This window comes from Parus major, chromosome 17 (genome assembly GCF_001522545.3).
Source record: "Parus major isolate Abel chromosome 17, Parus_major1.1, whole genome shotgun sequence".
In the NCBI taxonomy this organism is placed as follows: domain Eukaryota; kingdom Metazoa; phylum Chordata; class Aves; order Passeriformes; family Paridae; genus Parus; species Parus major.
Genome location: NC_031785.1, coordinates 8524928 through 8552390, shown reverse-complemented (window position 1 = coordinate 8552390; position 27463 = coordinate 8524928). Strand labels below are relative to the sequence as shown.

General features: G+C 54.1%; 1 protein-coding gene across 3 annotated transcripts in view; it reads right to left on the bottom strand.

Moving 5' to 3' along the window:
• The window catches only part of WHRN (whirlin), a 41228-nt gene that overhangs the window by 3922 nt on the left and 9843 nt on the right, over positions 1-27463 (bottom strand). For 2 of the 3 annotated variants that reach the window (XM_015645255.3, XM_015645257.3), the window contains exons 2-10: positions 23816-24031; positions 14209-14334; positions 8614-8816; positions 8309-8345; positions 6685-6897; positions 5962-6168; positions 4281-4313; positions 1928-1999; positions 908-1490 (exon numbers count right to left, since the gene is read on the bottom strand). In XM_015645255.3, the coding sequence (XP_015500741.1) occupies positions 908-1490; positions 1928-1999; positions 4281-4313; positions 5962-6168; positions 6685-6897; positions 8309-8345; positions 8614-8816; positions 14209-14334; positions 23816-24031 (1690 nt within the window). The remainder of the gene's footprint in view (positions 1-907; positions 1491-1927; positions 2000-4280; positions 4314-5961; positions 6169-6684; positions 6898-8308; positions 8346-8613; positions 8817-14208; positions 14335-23815; positions 24032-27463) is intronic. The other variant, XM_015645256.3, reaches the window with a different exon arrangement.

The window sequence follows — 27463 nt, the reverse complement described above, 5'->3', positions numbered from 1 at the left end:
GGGAATGTCCTGATCCCGGGAATGTCCTGATCCCAGGGATGGACTGGAAACCAGGGATTGTCCTGATCCCGGGGATTGTCCTGATCCCGGGGAATGTCCTGATCCCGGGAATATCCTGATCCCGGGGATTGTCCTGATCCAAGGGATTGACTGGATCCCCCTTCCCCTCTCCATCTCCAGGATCCCTCTTCCCTCTCCACCTCCGAGAGCTCCTGGGACCCCCTGGGACCCCTCCTTCCCCTCCATAACTGAGAGACCCATGGGGCACACTGCTTCCTCACCTCCACTTCTTCTTCCTGGGATAAATGTGACTCCCAAGCTGAGTGTGGGCACAATTAGAATTTTTTTGCCCCTCTCCCCCCAAATACACAGTTGATGGGAAGAGACCAGAGTTATTCCCGGTCCTTGAAATCAAAGGATGGCCTGGGTTGGAAGGGATCTTAAATCTCATCTCATCCCACACCTGCCATGGGCAGGGACACCTCCCACTACACCAAACCCTGTCCAGCCTGGCCTTGGGCACTGCAGGGATCCAGGGGCAGCCCCAGCTGCTCTGGGCACCCTGTGCCAGGGCCTGCCCACCCTGCCAGGGAACAATCCCTGCCCAAAATCCCATCCAGCCCTGCCTTCTGGCACTGGGAGCCATTCCCTGGGTCCTGTCCCTCCATCCCTTGTCCCCAGTCCCTCTCCAGCTCTCCTGAAGCCCCTGGAAGAAGCTCTGAGCTCTCCCTGGAGCCTCCTCCATGTAAACACCCCCAGCTCTCATAGGAGAGATGCTCCAACCTTTGGATCATGAGATCCATCATGAGACCTGAAACCCTGAGATCTGTGTCCTGTCTGCTGCTCTCTCTCTGAACACCCCAGGGATGTTTGTTTATTTTCCCCACTGGATTCTTTGTTCACCCACCTCTGGCCTGGGGCAGGGGCCTCACTTCGTTGACGTCGGGCTCGCTGTTGGGCTGGTGCACCTCCACCATGATGAAATGCTGGTTGGCCACGGCCTGGGGGCTGCCCTTGTCCGGGGGAGGGGGCGCGGGGTGCGGGGGCGGAGGAGGAGGGGACGGGGACGGGGGGTTCTGGATCCCCTCCGGGGATGGGCTCTTCAGCCTGGCTGGGGACTGGACCCTGGGGAAGGGCCCGATGGGGTGCTGGCTGAGCAGGGAGAGCTGGGCGTCCGCCGGCCTGCGGGGGCCGTGCGGGGACGGAGAGATGGTGGCGTAGATGGCGCTGGGGGCAGAGTCCTCGGTGGACGTGGAGGCCGTGGAGGTCACGCTGACCGTGTCCTTCTCGGGGGTGCTGGGAGGGGGAGAGGGGTTTCGGGGGGCCACGAAGAAAAGGCCAGACTGGGAGGACTCGGAGGAGGGGCGCTTGGGCTTGTCCTTCCCTGGGAGCCGGTGCTGGGCAGAGGGAGGGTCCAGGCTCTGGGGGACTGAGGGAGGAGGAGGAGGCTTGAAGTTGGGTGGTTCCTCTGGGAAGGAGGAGACATCATCCTGCCAAAGCAAGCAGAGTTTGTAGGACGCTGTGCCCAGGTTCAGTGTCAGTGCACCTTCATCTCCTCACACTGACCACAGCTGGAGGAGCTGGTTGGGAGAGAAACACCTTCCTGACCTGACAGTGTTATAGAAACACCTTCCTGACCAGACAACGTTACAGAAACACCTTCCTGACCTGGCAGTGGTACAGAAACACCTTCCTGACCTCCTGACAAGGAGAATAGGAGTCCCAAATGAGCACAGCCACACAACAACCCACCCAACCTTTGTTTTGGTTTGCACAAGGCTGCTCCTATCCAGCCAGAACCCTTCTCCTGACCCCATCAGACCAACTGTTCAGTGCCTCCCCTGGGGGGTCGCTATGGCAGAGCTGCTGAAGTCGAGGCACAGCCCAGCACCCCCAGTTTGCCTCCTGCTCCCACCCAGCTCCTTACCAGGGACACATCTGGCAGGGTGTTGATGCTGCTCTGGTGGCAGTCCCCAGCTCCCTCCAGCTCTGATGTGTTCTGAGAGGGCAGAGAAGGAAGAGAGAAGGAAGGACAACAGAAATTTAAAACTCTCCTCCCCTCCCACCCAGAGCAGTGGGTCTCAGATGCAAAGGGAAGCCGCTGCCACTGCTTTGTGAGTCCAAAAATGTCACCAGGAAATGCCACACCACAGTTTTGAGGACATCACAGAAAGCCAGAAGGGATTTCCTGTGGGGATCTGTCAGTAGGGATGGGAGAGGCCACGGATGCAGCCAAGCAGAGCAAGCCTGGCTGAATCGGGGGGGACAGAGTGGAGCTGGGGGTGCAGCATCTCTGCTTGGGGGGAGCATCCCCAGCAAACCCATCCAACCCAGCCTCAGCCTCCCTCCCTCGCTATCTGCTGCTCTGGGAGGCTGAGCTCGGCTCCTGTCTCGCTGGCAGGGCTGTTTGGATGGGGCAGGGCACAGTTTGTGTTTAAGTGCCTGTTATTTATTGCAGGGTAAACAGCTGATTAGCTGAAACGCTGGTGCATCTGCATCTCCCCCAGCTGCTGGAGGCTGCTGCCGTGCCTGTGATGTGTTCTCATCCCAAAATAGACACGGGAGACAATTAAGACCATTAGAGGAGCAGCAAAAACATTGATGCAAAGTGCTTTTATCCCTGTGGCTTCTGAAGGAGCCCTGGAGAATGAGAACACAAAGAAACAGCTTGTTCAGGGAGTGACAGGTAAAGGCCTCGCTTGGGAAACCTTCCTCTGGCACGGGTGGTTTCACCCTCAATTATTCCAACATAAGGGAAGATGGCTTTTTAAAGAGAATCACAGAAGGATTTGGGTTGGAAAGGACTTTAAAGATTATCTAATTCCAACCCCCTGCCATGGGCAGGGACACCTCCCACTATCCCAGGCTGCTCCAAGCCCTGTCCAGCCTCAGGGACACTGCCAGCTCTGTCCCTGTGTCCCTCAGGGACACTGCCAGCTCTGTCCCCCCCAGCCAGGGACACTGATGCTGCTCCTCCTCCTCAGGACACCTCTGCCTGCTGCAGTGTCTGAGCAGGAGATTTGCCTTTCCCCAGGCTCGCTTCTTTGGGGTAAATTAAACAGTGATTGCTCCGGGCCATAAAACACAAGGACTTTTTAGCACATTTGCTTTCAGGAATTGGCTGTTTCAAGGCTCTGCCTTCCTGGATTTCCCTTGAAAGACTCATGGAAGCCACTGCCCTGAAAAATGAGTCTCTATTGAGGAGGCTGCTCCCTCCTGCTCCTCTACCCCATCTATTTTCCAGTTCCTCACAGAAACTGAGGCCAGGTGAGGCCCTTCCTGCCCCTCCTCAGAGCAGCTGGGAAATGTTTGTCCTTCTTATCCTAAAAAGAGTCCCCAGCAGGAGTGATGGAACTGCAGAGCATCTTTCAGACATGAAGACAGTTTTCATTTGCAGATTAAAGGGTGGAGAAACTGCCACCTCCCTGGGGAACACAGCCCAAGCTTTAATTAACCTCTCAGCTCCAAATCAGTCCCCTCATTTCCAGTTACTGCTAACGAGAGCTTTGCTGAGCTCAGCCTGAGTCCTGTGGAGTTTCAATTCTGAACAACTGGGAATAAGCCCAGCTTCCCTCCTCTCTTCCCTTCCATCTCCCACTCTGGAATGCAGCCACAGGGATGGAGGAGCCACAAGCCTCTGCTCCAGATTTTTGGGGCTCTAGACATGCCTAATGACCTCCACACAGTGGCTTCACTCTATCCTTATCCTCATCCTGTGAGAGGAGCATTCCCAGCTCATGGAAATCCTCCACGTGGGATATCCCAGGGAGCTGGGAACAAGCCAGACCTCTGGAAGCAGCCCTGGGAGGAGCAGGCACCTCTGGATGGCAGCAGCTTTGCTAGGCACTTTGTGGCTGCCCCTGAATCCCTGGAAACATCCAAGGGCAGGCTGGACGGGGCTCTGAGCACCTTGGTGTGGTTGAAGATGTCCCTGCTCACTGCAGGCCAGTTGAACTGGATGGGCTTCAAAGGTCCCTTCAACCCAAACCATTCTGTGCTCTGTGATTTTCTGCTGGTGTTCAGCACTGCAGACAGGGCAGGGAGGGCAGTGTGGGGTCTGCCAGGCTCCAGCTCTGCTGCTCCCTCCAAAAACCCCATCCCCGAGGTGTCCGTGGGTCTGGGTCAAGCTGAGCCTCGCAGCACCAAGGGCTGGGGGCAGGAGCTGCTCTGTGCAGTGACAGGGAGGAGCAGCAGACACGGGTGACACGAGGTGCAGGAGCTGTGACACCCCCTGGCCAGCCCGTCCTCCCCCTGCCCACACACACCGACACAGCCCCTACCTCCATCAGGTCTATGAGCCACAGCAGTCGCTCCTGGGATGTGCCAGGGGGGAGAGCAGAGGAAAACAAGCACAAAAACGAAAATGTAACATCAGGGAAGGCACGGAACAAGTGGGTGAGCAGAGAGAATCCCGGCTCGGTGCTGCCCTCGTCCCCCCCAGCCCCACCCCACAGAATCCACATCCAGCTGCATCCAGGACTGGGGGAGGGAACAGCACAGGGGCTGAGGGAAGAGTTTGGGAGCCCTCCCCACATCTCCTGCTATCCAAGCACCCATCCACCATGAGCTGGTGCTCTTTGCTTGGCAGCTGTTTCAGCGAGAGCAGGTACAACCATCTCCAGAGGCAGCATTCCCATCATCAGCAGGGCTCCAGGCTCTTACACGGTTCCCCATGGTTCTCACACCCATGGGAGAGGTGCCCCACAGCCAGGGAGGCCCTGCAGTGGCACCAAGGGACACGAGCTCTTGAAGGAAGCTTTTAAAGCAGCGCTGCCCACTCCATTCCCTGTGCCTGGTGTCCCTCCCTGAGCCCAGGGCTGGTGTCCTGGTGGGGCTGGGCCACCGCTCATGGCCAGGCAGCCACGTTTGGCACGTGTTGTAGAGCAGGAGGCACACCTGGAGCACGTGGCACAGCCCCAGGACAGGCACAGCATGACAGCAGAGTGCCACACTCACCACACAATCCTGGCAGACCCGTGCCAGCCCTCAGAAAAATTTTCCCAGCAGCTCCTTGGAGAGCAGAGCAAAACTCACTTTGTTTATGCGGATCCAGAAAGGATCTCACTGAAATCCCTGCTGACCTGAGGCACTTGTGGATTTAACAGGACAAAGGCACAGCTCTGATGCTCTGACACTCTCTGAGGCCTCTCACAGGCAGGCAGAGCCCCAGGAAAGCCCCCTCCCCTCCCCAGCCCCATCCCACCCCCGTGGGCTGCTTTCCTCGCAGAGGAGCCAGCACAGAGCCCATTGTTCCTCCTCCTTTCCGTGAAGGGTTTAATTTCCAAGGTTACTAATGCATTTATGATGAAAGGCATTTTATGGCAAGGAAATTAATTTGGGGGCTGTGTGCCTGCACAGTCTGAGGTGATTACAGTAACTTAATTAGACGGTGCGTGCGACAGGGGCCTGGCAGAGACGTGGGAGTGCTGCTGAGTGCTGGAGACTGGGCTGGGAATGGGATGCAGCTGCCTGGCCACTGTGGCTCTCAGTGGGATGGGGAGCAGGCAGCCAGCACCCTTTGGGAGGTGATTTCAGAGCTGCTGAACAGCAGCAGGCATGGCAGCACATTGCTGGGATTTCTGCAGCTCCAGAGGATTTCTGGGAGCAGGGCAGGCTCCATCCCTCACTGGGATGAGGGGACACAGGGAACAGCAGCACCTCAGTGCCAGGGGCACAGAGATACCCAGCAGCTCACAAATCACCACAGACAAATGAAAGCTTTGGGGGAATCCATGGGGGGAGCTCACAAATCACCACAGACAAATGAAAGCTTTGGGGGAATCCATGGGGGGAGCTCACAAATCACCACAGACAAATGAAAGCTTTGGGGGAATCCATGGGGGGAGCTGGACAGGGCTCCCTGTGGGGTGAAATGACTTTACAGCACTCCAGGGAATCAGTTTGCTGCAGGGATGGCAGGAGGGGGTGCTGAGAGGAACGGGAGGAGGAGGAGGGACCTACCCGGGCGGAGCTGACGGTGGTGGCAGTGAAGTGGCTGCTGGAGGACGAGACGGTGTCACTGTAGGACATCATGGAGTAGGAGTCGGTGCTGGGCCCCGGGGGCTGCCGGGCCTTCATGGACTCGATCTCCCTCTTCAGCACCAGGTTGTCAAAGCGGTCGAGGTCTTGTGGGGAGATCACCCCTCTCACCTCGGAGAGCAGCGAGAACTGGCCAGGCACACACAGGCAGAGACAGGCTGGAGCACAGTCACGTTCCTGGGAAGATGGAGACCTCCCTCCCACCATGGTCAGCAGTGGCAAGGGGAGGTACTGGCAGGTGGTGGAGGTTTGGTCTCAAATGTTACCAAAAGCTCCTTTGCCACTGAAAACCAGCCTGGCTCCCCCAGCATGGCCCTGGCACAGGGTGCCCAGGGAAGCTGTGGCCGCCTCTGGACCCCTGGAAGTGCCCAAGGCCAGGCTGGATGGGTCTTAGAGCAACCTGGCACAGTGGAAGGTGTCCCTGCCATGGCAGGGAGTGGAGCAAGATGATTTTTAAGGTCCCTTCAACACAAACCAGGGTGGAGTTCTGTGTTGGTTCCACGATAATGCAGATTTGGCTCCCACACCCTGCCCCTTTCCCTGAGCAGATCACCTTGGAGTGATCAGCACTGTGACAATGCCCACACTGACTCTGCTCACCCCACCAGCCCCGAGAAGCTGTCCCTGCCCCGGTCAGAGCCTCACCTTGGCCTGTGTGTTGAGCAGCTCAAAGAGGGCCATGACCAGAGCATCCACGGAGATGTTGCCCTCCTTGTACTCGTCCAGGTAGTAGCCCATGGTGGCACGTTCCTGCTCGTTGAGCAGGTGCCGTGCCTGCTCCTCCAGCATGACACGGGTCTGGTTCACCATGGTGCTCAGGGTCACCTGCGAGCCAGCCAGCCCCCGGTAGAACACGGGCTGCAGAGAGAGCAGAGAGGGCTGCAGGGGACAGTGACAGCCCTGGGGCTGGCAGTGCCCTGCTGAGACAGCTGGGCTGCACCCAGGAGCGCCCCTGCTCTGGGCTCTGCCCACCAGCCCTCTCTGCCCGTGTGTCACACTGCAGGGGGGAGCTGGGAATCTCACTGGAAGGAGGATTTTGGGGATGGCAGGAGGAAGGTGCCCCCAGGAATTCATCAGCCTTTCAGTGTCACTGCTTTGGGTAACTCCAAAGCTGTGATCAGAGGAGCTGAGCTTTGCTCTCTGGGACAGGGACAGGGACAGGGAACGGCTGGAGCTGGGCCAGGCCAGGCTCAGGCTGCAGATCAGGGCAAGGTTCTTCCCCCAGAGGCTGCTGGCACTGCCCAGGCTCCCCAGGGAATGGGCACGGCCCCGAGGCTGCCAGAGCTCCAGGGATGCCCAGGGTAGGATGTTGGGGGGGTCTGGGCAGGGCTGGGTGATCCTGGGGGTCTCTCCCAGCTCAGGATATTCTGTGATTCTCTGATTCTCTGAGTTCATGCAGCATGAGTCAAGTTTCCCATCCCTTTTCAGCAGGTGGAGAGCCTGTCCCCCAGCCAGGCAGTGATTTAATCCCAGGCTGTGCTCCTCCCTGGCTGAACTGGGGGAACTGGCCAAAGGAGACAGGCCAGCTCCCCATCCTGTGGAAAAGGCTCATTTTCCCCCACTGCCAGCTTGAAGCAGACCCTAGTGAAGAAAAAGCCACTGGCAACCAAAGGACCCCCAGGGAGAGACAAACCTGGCTGCAGATGAAAGACTTTTTCCCTTGGAGAGGGATTTCTTAGGGGAGGTCCTTGGTGTTTCCTCCCAGACAGAGTTGGCACAGGGAAATGGAGCCAGACATGACCCTGACTATCCCAGACACAGAGAGGAGCTGAGGCTGGGGAACATGTTTTGCCAGCAAAGAGCACAAAGCTGTTATCAGTGAGAGCCACGTGTGAAACCTCCCTGCTTAATTTCCATTTAAATTTTCCATTTAAAAGCTTTGCAGGGAGGTGTGGGGAGAAGATGCTGGCACAGAGCTGCAGGCACAGCACGGGGCGAGTCCCTGTGCCTGCTGCAGCTCTCAGGGCCCAGACAGCCACCACGAGGAAGGAACTGTGGTCACCTCTGCAGGGTGGAGGGATTCCCCATGCTCCTTGTCCATGGGTGATCATTGCCCCTTGCCCACTAAGGCTGGAGGGCACCAGAGGTGCCTGGAAATGGCACAGGAGAGGGGACACTGCAGCTGCCAACATGACATGGGGAGGAGAAAGGCCCATTAAAATCCCAAACCAGCATCCCTGCTATAACCAGGAGCAACAGGTTCCTCCCTCCCATGGAAAATAAACCCCAAGAGCAGTGATGTTTTCCCAAGGCATCGGGAATGTCTTACCCTGGCTGCCATGTCCATAGCATGGTCACCCACTGCCCTGCGAGGAGGGAGAAGATCAGTTAGCACCGAGAGCCTGTCACTTGTCACTTGTCACCTCCTCTCCTCTCTGGAGAGACAAAAAGGCAGGGGACAAGGGGAAGGGACAGCACGACATTGTCCACACCCCCTCCACCCCACAGGCCAGAGATGTTTCCCTGATACAGAACGGGGAGCTCCATGGGCAGGCTGGGGGTGCCCACCCTGCCAGGGCGCTGTGAGCACCCCCAGGGGCTGTGAGCCCCCCAAAAAGCCACCCAGGCACACACCCCGCCGAGCTGAGCAGCGTCTCCCCGAGCTGGGAGCTGGTGATCCAGCGGGTCTCGTCCACGGTGGTGCGGGCGTGGGGCAGGCGCCCGATGTCCTTCACCGTCATGATGAGGTGACGCGAGGACTTGAGCAGCTTGACGGCCTCGTCGTGGGGGATGCTCAGGAAGCTCCGGCCGTTCACCTCCAGGATCTGATCTCCCACCTGTGGAATCAGGATGGGCTGAGCCTGGAGGGTCCTTGGAGCTTCCCCCTTGGGATTAATGCTTTCCCAGTCTAACCCAGCTCCGTGGGAGGGACACAGCAGTGGGAGGGAGCAGAGGAAACGCTGTTGGATGGAGACAATCCCTCACGCTGGCAGCCAGGGAGGACCAGGCTGTGGGGCCTGCAGGGGCCTGCTCAGGATCCCAGCTCAGACTCATCTGCTCAGTCTCCTCCATCAACCAGAGCAACCCCAAAGAACATCAAGGCCTCCAGCCCCAATCCCCTCTGCTGCTCTGGGAGGCTGGGAACCATCTGTGGGAGCCCCAAACCTCAGATCTCTGCATGCAGGGTCTCACCACAGCCTCCTGCAGCGTCTGGGACAGCTGCACCCCAGCTCTCCTCTCCTATTTCCTCCCCAGCTGCTCCTAAGAGATTTCATTCTGTGGGCAAGGCCTTTGCTGGAACCAGGAGCTTCCCTGATGGCCTGGCCTTGTTTAGACACATCTAAATCTGGTGTTTCACCCTTCATCCCAGCTCCTCTTCCTCTGTGCTCCTCCTCACTCCTGTATCACAGCTCACCCTGCTCCTGATAAACCACATTTTTGAAACTGCCCTTTCCTATCTTTGCTTAACCACAGGCCTCAGCTCAGCTCCACCAAAACACAGCACAGATTTTCTTCTCTGCCTGGAGAGGGAAAAGGTCCAGAGACACAAAACAAAAATGACCAGTGGCAGATGAAGGTGCCTGTGAAAGGACAGATGGAAGAGATTAGGCCTGTTAAATTTAGAGAGGAGGTAGTGTGGGGGGGCTGGATGGAGCTGGACAAAAGAACGCTGGCAGAAGCCAGAAAAGGGCTCCTGATTGCCCTTCCCAAAGGACAGAGGAGGCTCAGAGAGGCTGGAAGGATGCTCAGACTGGTGCTGAGGGGAAAAAGGACCAGGAGCATCGTGGAATTTGGGTTGGAAAAGGCCTTTAAGATCATTGAGTGCAGCAGAGCTCAGCTCCTCGTTCAGCTCCATCCAGGGACCCTGAGTGGATTTGCTTCATTCTTCACCATAAATTTCAATAGTTTGTGTTGGAAGTGACCTAAAATATGCCAGAAGTGTGAAGGGAAGGATCCCAGGGGAAGGCAAATGACACAAATGACCACGCTCCCAACCATGGGGCTCCACAAATATCTCAGGTTCCCTTCAATTTCTGTCAGCTTTAAATCCACGGTCAGAAAATTGCTGATTACCAATGAAACAGGGGAGGGAAATTGTGCCAGGGCATGAAGTGCAAGAGAAGCACCTGCTCAGGTGCACAAATATCATTTCCCAGGTCTTTCTGATCAGCCCCATGGACTGGATTTTGCTGCTCAAACAAGGAGCACAGAGTTCACTGCAGCACCAAAACAATAAAAATCCAAATTTGATTAGGCAGTTTTATTGCAGTTACGAATCTTTAATGTGTTTCCATACCAGGGATTAAATTTTCATGATTTTTTGGTTCAGGACAGTTACACAGGTTTAATAATCTTTCTTTAATTTCTCCTTTTTAAGGGTGAACCAAGAGGAACCTGGCATGCTCTCATAACATCAGGGAGACCAGAGGGACCCTGGATTTTTTGCTAATTAACATAGATAATAACGATATTTCCCCCCCCAAATTCAAGGACAAGTGGGAAAGTAACAAAAACGCTGCAGAGATGCAAAATACCCATCTACTGAAACAAAAGCTGACCCTGAGAAATGATTTGCTGTATTCACAGCTCCAAACTGGCACAAAATAAAAGAAGTAATAAAAAGACATAAAAAAAAAAATAAAACACAGGAAAATGATTGCCCTGGATATTTCAGGAACTATTTTTCAGTTGTGCTCAGCTAATGGTGGGTGGATACCCGGGATGTGCTGAATGCTTGAACACCTCTGAAAATGTGGATTATTCTCATTTCTTAGGGAAAAACGTAGCCTGAAATGCAGGGGCTGAACACGACACACAGAAAGTGACAGACCATGACAAGAAGAGAGCTTGGAAATAACACCTCAATGACAGCCCTGGCTCCTTCTCCTCCTGCAGACACTGGGCAAGGGGAGCTGCAGTCAACAGAAACTTAATGGGCTTCAGACAAGGGTTCTGAGCACCTAAAGTCTCTTAAAAATAATCAGAATTGGCTCTGGGAGAAATTCAATCAGGCAGAAAAACAGGCAAGAGATTTCAAATGTGAGTTAAGGTTAAATGGCACCAAACTGAGCTGGGAATATCAGGGCCAAGGGTGCCAAATGGGCTGGCACTGGCATCAGCCCTGTTTAAGGCCACTGAAGTGCCAGCAGAGAGGCTAAATGACACTGGAGATAGCACTAAAGTAGAAGGAGCCTCTCTCCAGCACAAGTAATTACCAAAAGCCCTTAAGAAATTAAAGATACAGGCAGGAAAATGTAGGGATCGGTTTGGATCTGAACGAATGAAGGCTCACAGTAAAGGAGGAAGGGCTCAGGGCATGATCCACGTCCAACAGAGCCTGTGGGAAGTGTCCAGGACAGACCTGGGAGCAGGACAGGGAATGAGGGGGCTGTGGCTGAGGGAAAATGGATCCTTTCCCCATTGGCACTGCAGCCCAGAGAGCAGGAACACACACACAGAGGGGACACGGGAGGGAAGGGGCTCTCTGGGGGTGGCACTGATGGGGGGATGTTTCTGTGGCCTCCCAGGAGAGGAGATTTCTGTCCCCATCAAGGTGACACCACTGGAAGGACCAGGAGAAGCGTTACAGCTCGGCTACCACAACCACGAACCTCCTGAGTGACTTCCTCACTTTTCAGCTCATTCCCAAACTCTGAGAGAGCCACAAGGCTTTTACTCCATCTTCTCTTTTCCAGGATATCTGTCTGTGTCCAGACCTCAAAGCTCAGTGCAGCTCTCAGGGGGTGGCTTTGGGATGAGGGAGTTTGGAGATGACACCAAATTGTGTCCAGGGAAGGGAATGGAGCTGGGAAGGGGCTGGAGAATTCCTGAGGGAGCTGGGAAGGGGCTGGAGAATTCCTGAGGGAGCTGGGAAGGGGCTGGAGAATTCCTGAGGGAGCTGGGAAGGGGCTGGAGAATTCCTGAGGGAGCTGGGAAGGGGCTGGAGAATTCCTGAGGGAGCTGGGAAGGGGCTCAGCCTGGAGAAAAGGAGGCTCAGGGGGATTTCTGGCTCTGCACAAGTCCCTGGCAGGAGGGGACAGCCCCAGGGAACAGGGACAGGAGGAGAGGGAACGGCCTCAGGCTGGGCCAGGGGAGGCTCAGGGGGTTTTTGGGAAAATCAGGAAAACATCCAGCACAGGCTGCCCAGGGCAGTGGTGGTGTCCCCACCTCTGAAAGGATTTAAAATCCATGTGGATGTGGCACTTGGGGACAGCAGCCTTGGCAGTGCTGGAGGAATGGTTGGACACGATGATCTTGGAGATCTTAAATTACTCTTTGTTCTATGACAGCCACTGCTGACGTAAAATCATTCTGCTCTTCCTATTTACAGTCTCCCTTTCCCTCTCCTCTCATATCTGGATAAATATGGATGGTGGCAGCCCTTTTCACCCCAGCCCTCGTTCTGGGAACTCAATATTGAGTTGTTTGCCCAAAGCAAGCTCCCTGGAATATGCTATTCCTGATTTAAAGGTCAAGGAGAGAAAACAAAAATGGCTTAAAGAGGAGAAAGAACCCCAATCCTGACAAAATACAGCAGCAGAAAAAATGAGCAAGGAAGAAATCAGGGCCAGCAGAGCCAGGAACAGCATCAGGAGCTCAGCTCGTGCCGGGCACCGCTGGGAACGTCACGAAGGAGGAAGGAAGGACAGGAGCTGAAAGCAAACAAGGCTGACTCACCTCCCTCCTCTGCAGCCCTCTGCTAACCCCCACTTTTTCACTCTCCAAACTTCCTCAGAGGCAGCAGATTTTAAAACATGCCCGAAGAACACATTGTCAGAAGTTTCATGAATGAATAAACATCAAGAAGGCCAAGGCCAAGACTATGAATATTTAGTTATTGACTGACTGCAGAGATCCAGCCTGGTTTCTGCTGGAATTCTGCCTCTGAGGGAGCAGAACAGCAGCACATGGACCAGCACCAGCAGGGCTGCACCTCCTCTGGGACCCTCATCTCAGGAGCTTGGGCTCTGTTTCTGGAGCTTGGAAAAGTTTCTGGGCCTCAGAGAAACTTCCTTGGGTTTTCCTGACTTTCATTTGCCCTTTGATCAAAATTTAAGGGAAGTGAAAAATGTTAATTTTAGTTATTAGAGTCCAAAATTGTGATTTGGTGATACAAGGAGGTAAAAATGAAACGTCTGGCAAATTTCAGATTGGTTTGGGTTAAAAGGGATCTTAAAGCCCATCCAGTGCCACTCCTGTGTTTAGGGACACCTTCCACTGTCCCAGGCTGCTCCCAGCCCCATCCAGCCTGGCCTTGGACACTTCCAGGGATGGGCTCCAAAAATTCCTGGTGCCAGGGCCATGGCAGTGCTGGTGAATCCACCTGGGGAGGTGAGTGAGGCCTCAGCAGACACCAGAGCCCATCCCATTTCTCCTCAAATGTCTTGATCTCATCCTCAGCACCAGTCCAGGGCACTGAGAGGACATTTCAGGGTTTAACATGCATCAGATCTCAGCTGACACACAGAACAGGACTGGGAAATATGGAACAGGAAAGAACTGACCCTCAGAGCCCATGAGAATGCACTGGAGGAAGCAGTGATTGGATGTCATTGCAGGGAATTGGGTCATTTAGAGGGAAAAACACACCAGAAAAGAAACTGTGACTGAAGTAAAATGATCCAGCCTGAGGAGTCTGAGTGTCAAACGTGCCCCATTTCTGCCTGGCACACAGAGACATCCCATTGCTCCCTTTCCTACTTATTCCACTGGTGAACACACACAATTTTAACCCCAAATGTCCCTTCCAGGATCAGCTGTGATCCCAGAACGTTCAGAGAAGGGAACATCCTGAGTTTTGTCTTTCTTTTTCTGTTCAATATTCTCTCTATTCTTTACACATTTATTTGGAGCTCTGTGGCTTTTCCATAGGCACAAAGCCAAAACACATTCCAAAGCCCCAATCCCATCTTGGCTCTCCTTGGGAACCAAGGCCAAAAAACAGCTCTTTGAGACACATTTTCACCAACAAAGTTCATTTCCACCTGAGGAGGGAGGATTTAGGAGAGGCTTGAACAAGGGGGGAATTGCATCACCACTCGTGCTCCTAATTGGTGATGGTTGTCAATTATGCTGATTTGCTAAACTCATAAAACTGTGTTCACCCCCAAAAGGGGGGGGATTTTTTGGACATTTTTTCCACATTTTCCCCTGGATGTCTCCAATAAAGACCAACCTTTACATCACCTCCTATACTGATATTACCTTAAAAGTGTGTTTCACTCTCACCTTCAAGCCAGTGCTCTCTGCCTCGGAGCCCTTGTCCACACCCGTGATGTAGATGCCCAGGGAATATTCTGCCCCTCCTCGGATCATGAGGCCCAGGGATTTCCCCTCGTTCAGGACCAGATTCACCTGCAGGGGAATAGGAAGAGACATTTGTGTGGTGTCCAGAACAGAGGTGGGACACAGCCACAGAGCCTGGGCTGGACAGCAGCTCCTGTGGGATTGAGGAGGCAATGGGAGCACCAGGAGGAAAAGCTCTGGAAGCTTCAGAGAGCTTCAGAGAGGTTCAGCCACACGAGGGGCAGCACATCTGGGTGGATTTTCAGCCACACTGATCCCCAGAAGTTTCCCACTCTCTCCTTTTACAGGTGCATCCCTGGGGTAGAAGCTGAGCTGAGAGAGACCCCCAAAGCCCCATGAGCAGCAGTGGGGTGGTGCCAGCCAGCACTGGCTGTGAATTCCCCCTCTGGCATTCCTGCCTGTGCAAACAGAGCCAGGATCCTTCTCCACCCAGACTGGGAATGAGCCCAGCTCCAGCTGTCCCCCTGTGCAGGGCCACCCCACAGCACAAACCCCACAGGGGGCTCCTCTCCCAGCCACCTGCCTGATTAACTCCAATTAACAAAGCCATGAAAACCTTCCCATAGAAGGAAACATTCCCACAAACTCCCTTTCCATGTGGGAAGCATTCCATATTTCCCACACCCTGCCAGGCAGCAGCTGGACAGATGTTCTCCCCACCAAACTCTGATTTGCAGAGCCAGCTTCCACCTGCCTTCATCCACCCTCTCCTCCTCACAGGGCCTGCCAATGTTTGGATGTTCAGGTGGGAATTTGGAGTGCATGAGCAATGCTCAGCTCCCTCGAGGACTCTCCATTTAAAATGGCCTTTGTTCACTCGCTGCATGACACTTTCTAAATGAATAACTCCAGGGTTATTTCGTTGCTTTGCTCCCAAGTTTTGAGTCACTTCTGGAGAAAAGCAGACAGCAGGAATAAAAACAAATGAGAAAAGCCAAAATGTGTTTCACACTGATAGAAACAACCAGAAACAAGCTGTTTGTAAAGGGCATTTATATTGAAACCCCTTCGCTGCAGTCAAACCAAAATCTTCCACATTTACTTGGATGGAAAAATAATTCTCAGCTTCAAGTCGGTAATTAATCCATCTTTCTAGAGGACACAGCATCACAGAGGGAATTCAGGCCAGTCTTAGAGTGGCTGGTATTGAAAACCCATTTTCTATATTGGTGATGGAAACACAGAAATCAACAGCAGGACACAAATCCACCTAAGGCTCCACATTTTGGATTTAGAGAAACAGATACAAAAAAAACCCGTAAAACATCAACTACCTGCACCAGCATCCTCCTGTGAAAAACCTGATGTTCCCTGGGCTTCCTTTCCCTGCTATAAAGGGCAGAAAGTGCTGAAAACCATTTTAGCATTGAAGGATTATAAAGGAATTACAGAGACATTCATGCTCCAGGCTGGAGAGACGAGCTGGGCACTGGACCCACCCAAAGGAGCAGCCAAGGGAAGTTTGGTTTTCTCCTCACAGGGAATTCTTACTCTGGAGCACAGAACACTTTGCTGAGTGGTTTTGAAAATCAGGAAATATATTCAGCTTTTCTGAAGTGCTGTTACCTCCCAGTCTGCCTGATGGAATCTGCTGTAAGTTTTTCACCCCACCATGGATGCACCTTGCAGAAAATTCCCCAGATTGGGAAAAATACAAGTAGGAGAAATGCAGAGAGGTGCCTGGAATCCCAGATCACATCAGAATAGTCTGGGAATGACAAAGTTCCCTCTGGAAGTCCCCAAATGACATTTTTACGTGCTGGGGTTAGCAGCAGGAGGGGCAGCTCCATGTGCAGACATTTCCATTTCCATTTAAACACTATCCTGGTAAGCTGAGAAGCTGCTCCCCCCTCATGGGGAGAGCATCAGATGGAGTAAGAGATACCCCCTGTCCCTCTGCTGCTGAGGAGCTGCCACTTGAGCTGCTCTGTCCACCCCTGCTCAGGGCAAACTGAGCTTCCAGAGGCAGGAAAACCACGGATACAGAAAAAAAAAACCCCAAAAACCCCTCCAGGATTCCACACTGAGCTGTGCAGAGAAACCTCAGCGCTCCTGGAAAATCCATGGCTGCTGGCAGCCCAGAAAGTTGGGTTGCTGAGGGTTTAATTGCATCTCTTAATCAGCTAATAGCTCCCTGAATGAAGGCAGCAGCAGGAACTGCTGGGAACAGCGTGGCACAGAGCAGGGAGCATCCAGCTCATGGACACAGCAGGGATTTTGGGAATGCCTGGGGAAGGGAGGGAGTGCTGGCAGGCACAGGGCTCAGTGGGGTCAGGCTGGGGAGGGAAGGTGATGCCTTTATGGGGCTACCTAAAAACAGAGGCCAGAAATAAATAAATAAATTTTAATTAATTAATTAATGAAAATAAATAAAAAGCAGTTTTATTTATTGAGGGGCCTTCAGGGACATTTTGGGCAGACAAAGCACCCCCAGGGGCTGCACCCAAAAATGGGCCACAGGTCAGGGGTTTCACACTTTTATAAGTTGGGTCCATTTGCACATTGGGGTTCATCCCCCAATTCCAGCTGCAGGGAATGAAGTCATTTCCCCCAAGTTTGCTGCCCCCAAGTCCCTTTTGTTTCCATCTCTGGGGCCTGAGGCACTGAGGTGTCCTTGGCTGCCAGGCCTGGAGAGGAATTGCTGTGTCTGCCCAAAGTGGGGAAGCAGCAGCTCCCAGTGTGTGTGGAGTTTGGAGTTACACACTGAACAACTGCAGGATTAAAATAGATGGGAAATATAAAAGCCCAAATCCTGAGGCTTCAAAGGAGCAATGGAGGGATAAGCTGATTGCCAGGATGAAGCAAAGGCTGAGCCACTCCAGGCTTAGGGATCACAGGGGACGATTTGCACTCTCCTTCCCAAGGTGTTTGCCTCCAGTGATGGGGTGGTGACAGGAGGGGTGGCCCTGCCATCAGCACTGTCACTCTGCCAGCCTGGGGTGACACTGGGGCACAAACCCAGCTGTGTCCAAGGAGGGAGCTACACCAGTGACCAGGCTGGTGTTCCCAGTGGTTCCCAGTGGTGATCCAGGGCCCCTCAACACAGCATTCCCTGGGCCAAGCCCTTCTGCTGGTGCCCTTCCATTCATGCTGCCACACGTGTGATAAACACTCCAGTGCCACGGCTTGGCCCAAACACAGAATTTTGGTTCCATTTCCACTTTATGCTTCTCCTCTCCCCCCTGGCTGAAGCTCCCTCAGGGTGAGAAGCTGTAACACCCCTCAGGGAGAGCTGGGATCACTCTGAGCTCCCAAATCCAGGCTGTCCTGACACCATCCTAAACCAGGCAGCAAACAAGGGCAGCTGCTCTGTGGGGGAAACTGAGGACACCACAGATAATAGAATGGTTTGGGCTGGAAATGACCTTAAAGCTCAGCTAGTTCCACCATCTTCCACCATCCCAGGCTCTCCCAGCCCTGTCCAGCCTGGCCTTGGGCACTGCCAGGGATCCAGGGGCAGCCCCAGCTCCCTGTTCCCACCCTGCCAGGGAACAATCCCTGCCCAATATCCCATCTAATTCTATCATCATTCAGCTTTAAGCTGTTCCCTGTGTCCTGTCCCTCCATCCCTTGTCCCCAGTCCCTCTCCAGCTCTCCTGGAGCCCCATTATGTCCTGGGGGCTCAGTAACATCCAGGCAAGGTCACCCCCACACCTTGCCAGGCATTCCCACAGCACCATCAATGCCCAGTCCCCAACTCCTTCCCTGTGCCATTCCCAGCCCCAGGCCACTCCTGCGTGCATCACACAGAAACATTTGGAAGTCCAAGGTCACAGTTTTAATTTCTGTTTCAACACTGAAACATCTGCCATCTCCTGCAGCAGGAAATAAAGAGAAAAGAATGCCATCATCAGGGAGGCACTCGCTCCGAGCTGATTCCTGCACAGGATTTCTTCTGTCTGGGTTTATGGAATTACCTGTTGACAGATTCAATTTTGCCATTAGAGAAAGGCCTTTCAGACAGGAATTAGGCTGCCCCAGAAGGGCTCAGCACGCAGCCGTGTGGCTGAGGAGGTTTCAGCCATGCTGGCAGCTATTTCCAGGCCATTACTGCTGCCACACGGCACAAACAACGCCTCGGGAGGCTCGCAGGGCTCATCCTCCTCCTGCTTCCCAAGGAAACCCCACAGTTTGTGTCTAGACATCCTGCACACAGCCACTGTGGGGAGGCTCACAGCCATTCCCGGGGTCCTGGCAGCAGCTGGGGGGTGCCAGGGCCATCAGAGCTGTCCCAGTGTCACCCCCTGCCCAGGGCAGCGCCCCAAGGCCACCCAACACCCAGCACTGGGGACAGGGAGCAGCTCCCAGGGCTGGGAGGTGACACAGGGCACAGGGGCAGTGCCCAAACCAAACCCTCTGCCCATCCCCAGCCTCAGTCCAGCTCCTGTTGAGCCCACACTGCTTCCCCACGGGGCTCACACACCCAGTGCCACTTTTGGGTGCTTCCTCTACTTAAAAGTGCCTAAAATAACCGGGAGGTGGAACTGCTGCCCCTCAGGGTGGGCTGGGGTGTGACACAAAGGGCATTTTTGGGTAAGGCTGCTGGGACAGAGCTACAGAATGCCTGAGGCAGGAGGATGACTCCTGGAAACATCAAAGGCCAGGCTGGATGTGGTGAAGCTGAAGATGCCCCTGCTCACTGCAGGGGGTTGGATTAGATGGGGTTGGAAGGTCCTTTCCAACCCAAATCATTCCATGGTGCACCAGTGGCTCACATCCCATATTCCAGCCCCCCACGAGCCTGGAGAGCCTTAAAAGCTGTAAACAAAATCAAACCCCAGCAAGGTCAGAGCAAGCAAACAGTGAGAGACGTGGGGAGCTGGATCACTCACACTGCAAATGTCATTACAAACTAATAGCAAGAAATCCTTCCTTCCCTCTCCTGCATCTCTTATCCTTCATGCTCAAGCAGTCACCAGCAGTGCCTCAAACATTCAAGCCACGCAATATTAGCACAGATATTTTATGTTTTTTTTAAATAATAATTACTGCTACTTTTGGCTCCAGAACTGCCTGAAGCTGAGGAGATGTTCACACTCTCTTTATCATGTTTTCTTTCTTCTGCTGCACCAAAAGCTTGCAGGAGTAAGCAGCTCCCCTGGCAATAAGCACATTAAGGTACCAATTCAGCTGATGGAATGGTGCTTCTCAGAGAACTCGCAGCCCAGCACTAGCAGAGTGCTCTGCACACTTCATCTTCCTCCCAGCACAGCAGCACCTCCCAGTTTGCACTGTCTGAGGGTTTCCAAAGTGCTTTTAATGAAATAAGCTGTCAATCCAGAGCTCCATCAATGACAATTCACAGCACAAATGGCTCTTGCTGCTGCTGTGACAAATCCAGAGGACTCTAAGCCCAGACAGACGATAAAAATCCAAGTGCTCTGAAGCAGAAGGTGAGCAGGGGAAGCAGGTCCCAGCTTTCCAGCAGGCAGTGACATCCTGGGATGGGGCTGGGGGCTTCCACCTGGCTCCAGCCACACTTCCCAGAGCTTTGCACTATCACAAACCAATCCCTTCCTATTGCAAAACTTCCTGACCACTGGTGACTCCACCTGTGGGCACGGGGCTCTGAAGAGCCACTGGATTCACCAATCCCAGCTACAGGAAAATGCTAAATTTGGGAAATACAGCACCTGCCATGGGAAACAAGGATCTGTAACACCTTGCACAATCACAGGCTGAACCTGTCAGCATTCCCTTAATCCTCACCTCCCTTCTCCTCGTGGTAGGTCAGGGCTGCTCTGAAAAGCTGGCCCAGATCTCAGCACCCCCTCTGCTCACCCAGAACTCTGAGCCCAGCTCGGGGCAGGCTGGATTCTGCCTGGAATGGGATGGGGAAAGCCAAGCCAGCTGCTGAATCCAAATCCCCAAATCCCTTTGCTGGGGATTCTTCCACAGCTGAAGTGAAGGAGTCCCTGTGGCCGCAGGAAAATGTGGATAAAGCCACAGGCTGGGAGAACCAGACTGCCCAAAAGCAGCCTGTTCACACCCCATCCCACCAGGATGATCCCACAGATCCCTGGATGGATCACTTACACCAGCACACACCTCACGGTGGGGGCTCCCCTTTCAAGCCTGGGGATAACAAATCCTCCTGCCTCGGGATAATCACCTCGGTGACAAACCCATCCTTCCAGGCATGCTGGAGGAAGAGGCAGCCAGATATTTCCACTGCCTGAAGAATCCCAGATGCCTCCAGCAGCCTTGAGTTTAACCTGGGGAGAGCTGGAAACATCCCTTTGACTCCAGAGGTGTTGTGGCAGTGGATTTGCTCGCTGGGTCCCATCGCTCCAGCCTCTGCTGCAGGGCTGGGGCTGCTCTGCTGAGCTTCCCCAAACCCTGCCTGTTCAAAAGCTCTGGCACATCCATTCCAGGACATTCAGATCAATTAGAAATGGGAGAGAGTGGGATAAAAAAATTAACCAGTTCTCCCCTCAGAATGTAAAACCACCCACGAATCAAACAGGCCTCGGTGCCTGTCAGTTCTGCCTGACTGGGCTGAATTATCCAGGGATGTGTTGCATTTATTTGCATTTTTGTGAACAGAATAACCCCCCTTTAACAGCAGTTAATTATATATCTGTGGCAACCCATAAATCCACACATACAAATAGAAAAGGAGAAATCTGGAGGCAGGCTGTTCCTCTGTTCTGGGACACGTTTTCAGCCCTCCACACTGCTCAGTAATTCAGGCCACAGCGACTCAGCTCGTCCCTGCCCTGCAGGCTGTGTGCAGAAAATGTCACACCAAACACCCCCTGTCCAACACCAGCCAGGGCAGGCTCTGCTCGCTGCCAGCAGCTCTGGCTTGGGGGAATTGCTTCCACCACCAGCTGGCACAGCAAGGAACCCCTGGATACAGAGGTGTCTGGGCAGCCTTGAGCAGTTCAGACAGGTAACAGCCAGTAATTTTCCTTTTTTCTGCTCTTACAGATGGGAAATCAGGAGTGCAAAGTGCATTCCAAGCCTTCTGCACTTAAAGCAGTGATCAGTGTCCCTGCTGGAGGGGCACCAAGGAGTGGGGCCAGGAGAAGGTTGAACACTCCCTCTCCATCCCATCTCCATCACTGACAGCTTCAAATATTTCCTGCAGTTGTCATGGATTCTTCCCAGGTTAACAGAGGGGCCTCCAGCCCCCTGTCCTGGGGTCAAAGTGTGATCCTCTGCTGCAGAGATCCAGAGGAGGCTCCAGGGGGATCAGAGGGATGGAGCAGCTCTGCTGGGAGGAAAGGCTGGCAGAGCTGGGATTGTTCACCTGGAGAAGCTTTGGGGTGAGCTCAGGGTGGCCTTGCAGAGCCTGAAGGGGCTGCAGGAAAGGTGGAGAGAGACAATTGACAATGGCCTGGAGTCATGGGACAAGGCAGAATGGCTTCAAACTGACAGAGGGGATATTGAGATGGGATATTGGGCAGGAATTGTTCCCTGGCAGGGTGGGCAGGCCCTGGCACAGGGTGCCCAGAGCAGCTGGGGCTGTCCCTGGATCCCTGGCAGTGCCCAAGGCCAGGCTGGACAGGGCTGGGATCACCCTGGGATGGTGGGAGGTGTCCCTGCCATGGCTGGGGTGGCACTGGGTGAGATTTAAGGTCCTTTCCACCCCAAACCAGTGAAGATTGTCTGAAGGAGCCAAAGGGCTGCCTGGCTGTGTGAAGCAGCACCGAGGAATGGAAGGACACAAGCTCAGATTTTGGAAGCACCTGGGCAAAGGTGCTCACAGCAGGATGAGCAGGAGCACACACAGGGCTGGGACTTCTCCCCAGGGCTCTGCAAGTGGCCAGGACCACACGAGGCTGGGACAGGGGCAGGGGACTCTCAGATCTGTGAGCATTTCATGTCCACACAGAGCGAGGGATGAAGGGATGATGTGCACAGAACAGCTGCCCACAGCTGCTGCTGCTCTGTCAAGGTGACACTGTGTGCCAGGGGCTGGGGGACACCAGCCAGCACAGCCTGCTTTTCTCCTCTCCTTAAAATAAAAAGCATAGGCCCTTCTCCCTTGTGGCCCACATGAATATTTCATCAGCAAACTGCCTCATGCTGTATTAGATTTTTCTCTCCCTCTGGCTGAGATGGGAAGCTCACAGACCCTTCCACAGCGTTTCCAGGAGCTGAGGACACTCTGGGCACAGACAGAGCAATATCAGGATAAAAGGATGGAAACAGCTGAGGCTCCAAGCAATTCTGTGTCTTTGGGAAGGCAGTGCTGACCCCTAGGACAGCACTTTGATATTCTGTGGGTGGCAATGAGGAAACACCACCTCCTGCTTGTACAGGATGAGGTTCCCTGTCCATCTGTCCCTCTCTCCTCGGGCACCCTGTGACTCTGCAGTGACACCTCTGCAGGCCTGGCTGGCCATGGCAAGTGTGAGGGAGAGGAGACATCAAATCCCCGAGATCAAATATTGCAGCTCCAACAGCCTGTGCTGGCTTCCCTTACACCAAGGGCTGTTTAAAGGAGGGCAGCTCACAGCAAGGGAGCAGGGCTGGAAATTCCATGTGCTCATGGTTTCCTTCTGCCATCCAGGCCCAGCACTGGCCACACTCCCCTGGTGTCACTACAGGAGCCATTCCCTTCCCTGCTCCTTTTTCCCTCACCAGGGTTTTCACTCAGACCCCTCCTGGCCCAGGCTGCTTCTCCCCCAAATGGAAAAGGAAAATAATCTGGTTTATTTCAGAGCATTTGTAGGAGAGAATAACTGAGATGGGGGGGAGTTATTTTTTTTTTTTACTAAGACAGAACTGCCAAGAGAAGGGAACTGCCAAGAAAGCCTCACAGGAACACCTGAGGGAAGAGCTGAGCTGCAGGAGGAAGGGCAGGAATGCACTCAGATCAGGGACACCTCCCACCATCCCAGGAGCTCCCAGCCCTGTCCAGCCTGGCCTTGGGCACTGCCAGGGATCCAGGGGCAGCCCCAGCTGCTCTGGGCACCTGTGCCAGGGCCTGCCCACCCTGCCAGGGAACAATTCCTGCCCAAGATCCCATCCAGCCCTGCCCTCTGGCACTGGGAGCCATTCCCTGGGTCCTGTCCCTCCATCCCTTGTCCCCTCTCCAGCTCTCCTGGAGCCTCTTTAGGCCTTGGCAGGTGCTCTGAGGTGCTCTGAGGTCTCCCCAGAGCTTTCCTGTCTCCAGGCTGGACAGGGATGTCAGTCTCTCAATGTCCAACCCAACAACCTCCTGTCGGGAAAAGCCTTAAAACCCTGCTCCTGGTTTGGTTCCTGGCAGGACCTTCCCTGCCAGACCAGACTGGACAATTCCTCCCCTCCAGCCCAGCTCCTCCCTGTGCCAAACAGGAACAAACCCAACCCATCCCATCCTGCAGGATCCTGGGGGCAGGCAGGGGGAAATCCCTGTGCCAAACAGGAACAAATCCATCCCATCCCATCCTGCAGGATCCTGGGGGCAGGCAGGGGGAAAGCCACAGCCCAAGGGATGCCAAGGGAGAGCCAGGCAATGGAGAATGACACAGATCACACAGAGAGGGCTGGGACCAGGAAGAGCCCCCAGGGCTGTGCCTGATCCCTTTTTGCTCACCTTCTTCTCATCCCCCTCCTGCAGGAGCTGGAGGTGGCTCCTCTTCTCGCTGTCCCTGCGCAGGGAGCTGTTCTGGTGGTGGGGCAGCCCCGTGGGGGGGGACACGCTGCGGCCCTGGGGGTCCACCCAGGTGTAGATGTGGTTGGTGACATAACCCCCCGGGATGCGCCCCACCGAGTGCACAGACAGGTTCAGCTTCTTGCAGCCCTTCAGCACCTGGAAGACAAGCCAGGGACAGGGGGTTAATGCCCACAGGGACAACTGGACTTCAGGCAGACACAGCTTTGCACTTCTGGGGGCTTAAAGATCTCCAGCTCCTCTGCAGCCAGCAGCTCAGTGACGGAGCTGGTGGGGAAAGCCGGGATTTTTGTTCTTTCTGTTCTTTGCAACAGAGCTAAGGCAAAGCTGCTGCTGAGATAACAGAGAAAACCTTTCCCATCAGCCAGGGAAAGAGCAGAGTGAAGCCAAGAGGGGAGGGGAGGTGAGCAGAGCCTTGCCCAGGATGGGCTGAACCCGGGGCTGAGCAGCTTCTGCAGCTCTGGAGAGGAGACAGAGCAGGACAGGGAGCAGTGCTGGAGGAAAGCAGCACTGATCCTTGTCCAAAGCCCTCTCCAGCTCTCACAGAGCCCCTTTAGACACTGGAAAGTGCTCCCAGATCCCCCTGGAGCCTTCTCCCCTCCAGGCTGAGCATGGATGTCAGCCTCTCAATGACAGCAAACAAAACCAGTGTGGGAAAAGCCTTCGCTCAGCCCCAGCTCTGTGCCCACAACTCCAACCTCTGCCATTGGAAAAGCTCCTGATGCCTTCAGGGAACATTGAGAGCACTCCCAGAAATTCAGCCATTGAGTTACCAGCTGCCTTCCCCAGCACAAGCAGTCAATTAATGACTGGAATAATTACTAAATACATACACACACTTAAACCAGCATGCACAGAGATGACCTTGGGGGCCACAGGAGGGGATTTGCAATTGTTCCTCTGCCCCTCCAGTTTCCACTGTGAGAAGCTGACATAGGAAACATCTATTAATATAGAGGAGTTCTCCCTGGGGACAGCTGTAAGTGCTGATCCCTCAGGAACATCAGCACTGCAGATCTGCTCTCAGAAAGGAGCTGTTTGGGGTTTTTTCCCATGTATACATCATTTTGATGAGCTGCTCCTGCAAGGTGTCCTGTCCCCACTGAGCAGAGAAGCTGCTGAGCAAAGCTTGTGTCTGGGAAGAACTAAAACCAGCAGTAAACCTCAGTAAAGGGGGAAATTGTCAGTAATAGTGACCTGGCAGCAGTCCTGTCCCTCCCTGCCAGAGGCACGGAGAACCCAGCTCAATCCCCAGCTCCAACCCCAGCTCAGCATCTCCATCACACACAGAAACTTGGCTGCAAACCTGGCACACATTCCCAAGGTCACAGTGTGCCTGCAGGGCTGGCACAGGGACTGCCAAACCAACAGCCCCATCAGGACACCCGCACAGCACCTCACAGCACCAGCTCCAGCCCCTGTCCTGCACCTTCCCAGTCCTCAAACACATCCCTGCTGGGCTGGTGTTCACCAGCTCCATCCTGCCCAGGTCTCTCTGGGATGATGGAGCAGGTTCTGAGCCCTCTGCCCACTCCAGGGGACCATTCTCCCACGGGCACCGTGACTGTGCCAGGTGCACAGAGCCTCCAATGTCGATTTTGCTGCCAGCCCTGCTTTTAAAGCCACCACAGTAAGAGAGAGGGACAGAACCTGCCCACACAGACAATACAGATCATCCCAGCTCCCTGGGACAAAAGGAGAAGCTTTTCAGCAGAGCTCTAATCACAGAATTCCAGAATCACTGAGGTTGGAAAAGACTTCCCAGACCATCGAGTCCAACCTGTGCCTGGTCCCCACATTGTCCCCAGCCCAGAGCTCTGAGTGCCACCTTGGCCTTCCTTGGACACGTCCAGAGATGGGGACTCTGAATCTCCCTGGGCAGTTCCAAGGCTTGATCACCCTTTCCATGAGGAAATTCCTGCTGCTGTCCCCCCTGAGCCTCCCCTGGCCCAGCCTGAGACCATTCCCTCTCCTCCTGTCCCTGTTCCCTGGGGCTGTCCCCTCCTGCCAGGGACTTGTGCAGAGCCAGAAATTCCCCCTGAGCCTCCTTTTCTCCAAGGCTGAGCCCCTTTCCAGCTCCCTCAGCCTCTCCTGGAGCTCCAGCCCCTTCCCAGCTCCATCCCTTCAAGGTCCTTCCCAAATTGACAGGCCCAGACCTGGACACAGGATTTGAGGTGTCCCCAGCAGTGTCCAGCACAGGGGGACATCACAAAGGACATCACATCTACAAGGGAAACATTTTCCTCCCAGACACACAAATCATCCTGTGTGCACTGACTGCAACCCCAAAGCCACAGCAGAACTCATGCTGTGAGTTTTGTGGGAAATCAGGTTATCTGATGGGCACACTGAACCTCACCCAGCCAGCCCTAAATAACAAATTCCACCTCCTTAATGCTCTGTGCAGAATCAGACGGTGCAGGCTGCATCTCCTCTCTCTCAGGGATTTGCTGCCTGGTGTTCAGTGCTGCTGGGTTTTGCTCCAGCCTCAGATAAGAGCTGGCTTTGCCCCTGATGTGTTTGAGGACCATGGGGTGGGAGGTTTAGGGCTGGCACCGCAGTGTGCATGCTCACCTGCCAGCAGCACAGCTTAAAGATATCATTTATGTGATTCTGGGAATTAGTGCCAAAACCTTTAGCAGAGGAACAGTCACCAACTGCCCAGAAATGTCATCAGAAGCAGCAAGTGCCAGAGAGAGGGGCAGATTGATTCCATGAGGCCACTGATCCCCTAACAACACTCTATTTAATTATCTGTCAAGCCCTCTGAGAGGGAAGGAGATCGTTTTAACTGATCAAAAAAGGAAACACACATCTTGTGTGCCACAATTACCTTTAAAAAAACCCCATAAAACCCAAACAGCTCCCAGTGGATCATGTTCTATCCAAGGATCCAGAGTGGCCCTTCTGAAACCCTGCCAGTCTCACATCACCAAGGGCTTTCCCCTCCCACCTTCACCATTTCCCCCCTTTTATTCCTCATTTCCCAATATCCCTGAGAGGCTGTGTAAAAGCATCTCCAAAAACCTGCCCAGAAGGAGCACAGATGCCAAAAATCAGTGGCAATTAATCAGCAGGATCCTCCTGTCAGCGTGTCCCTCGCAGGGACACAGCTCCTCTCTGCACCTTCCCTGCTAAGGAGAGGAGCAATCGGCTCCTGGGGGAAGGAGTGGGAAGATCCCAGTTGGATACTGGGACCATTAACCATGAGCCATCCTCCCCCTCGCCACAGACTCAAGATGCTTTTCCTTCCTGGCAGGAACAAAGCTGGATTAGCTCTGGGATAATGGGCATGGAATAATGGCTATGGGATAATGGGCATGGGATATTGGGCATGGAATAAAGGGTATGGGATAATAGGTGTGGGATAATGGGTGTGGGATATTGGGTATGGAATAATGGCTATGGGATAATGGGTGTGGGATATTGGGTATGGAATAATGGCTGTGGGATAAAGGACATGGAATAATGGCTGTGGGATAATGGGCATGGGATATTGGGCATGGAATAATGGCTGTGGGATAACGGGTGTGGAATATTGGGTATGGAATATTGGGTATGGAATAATGG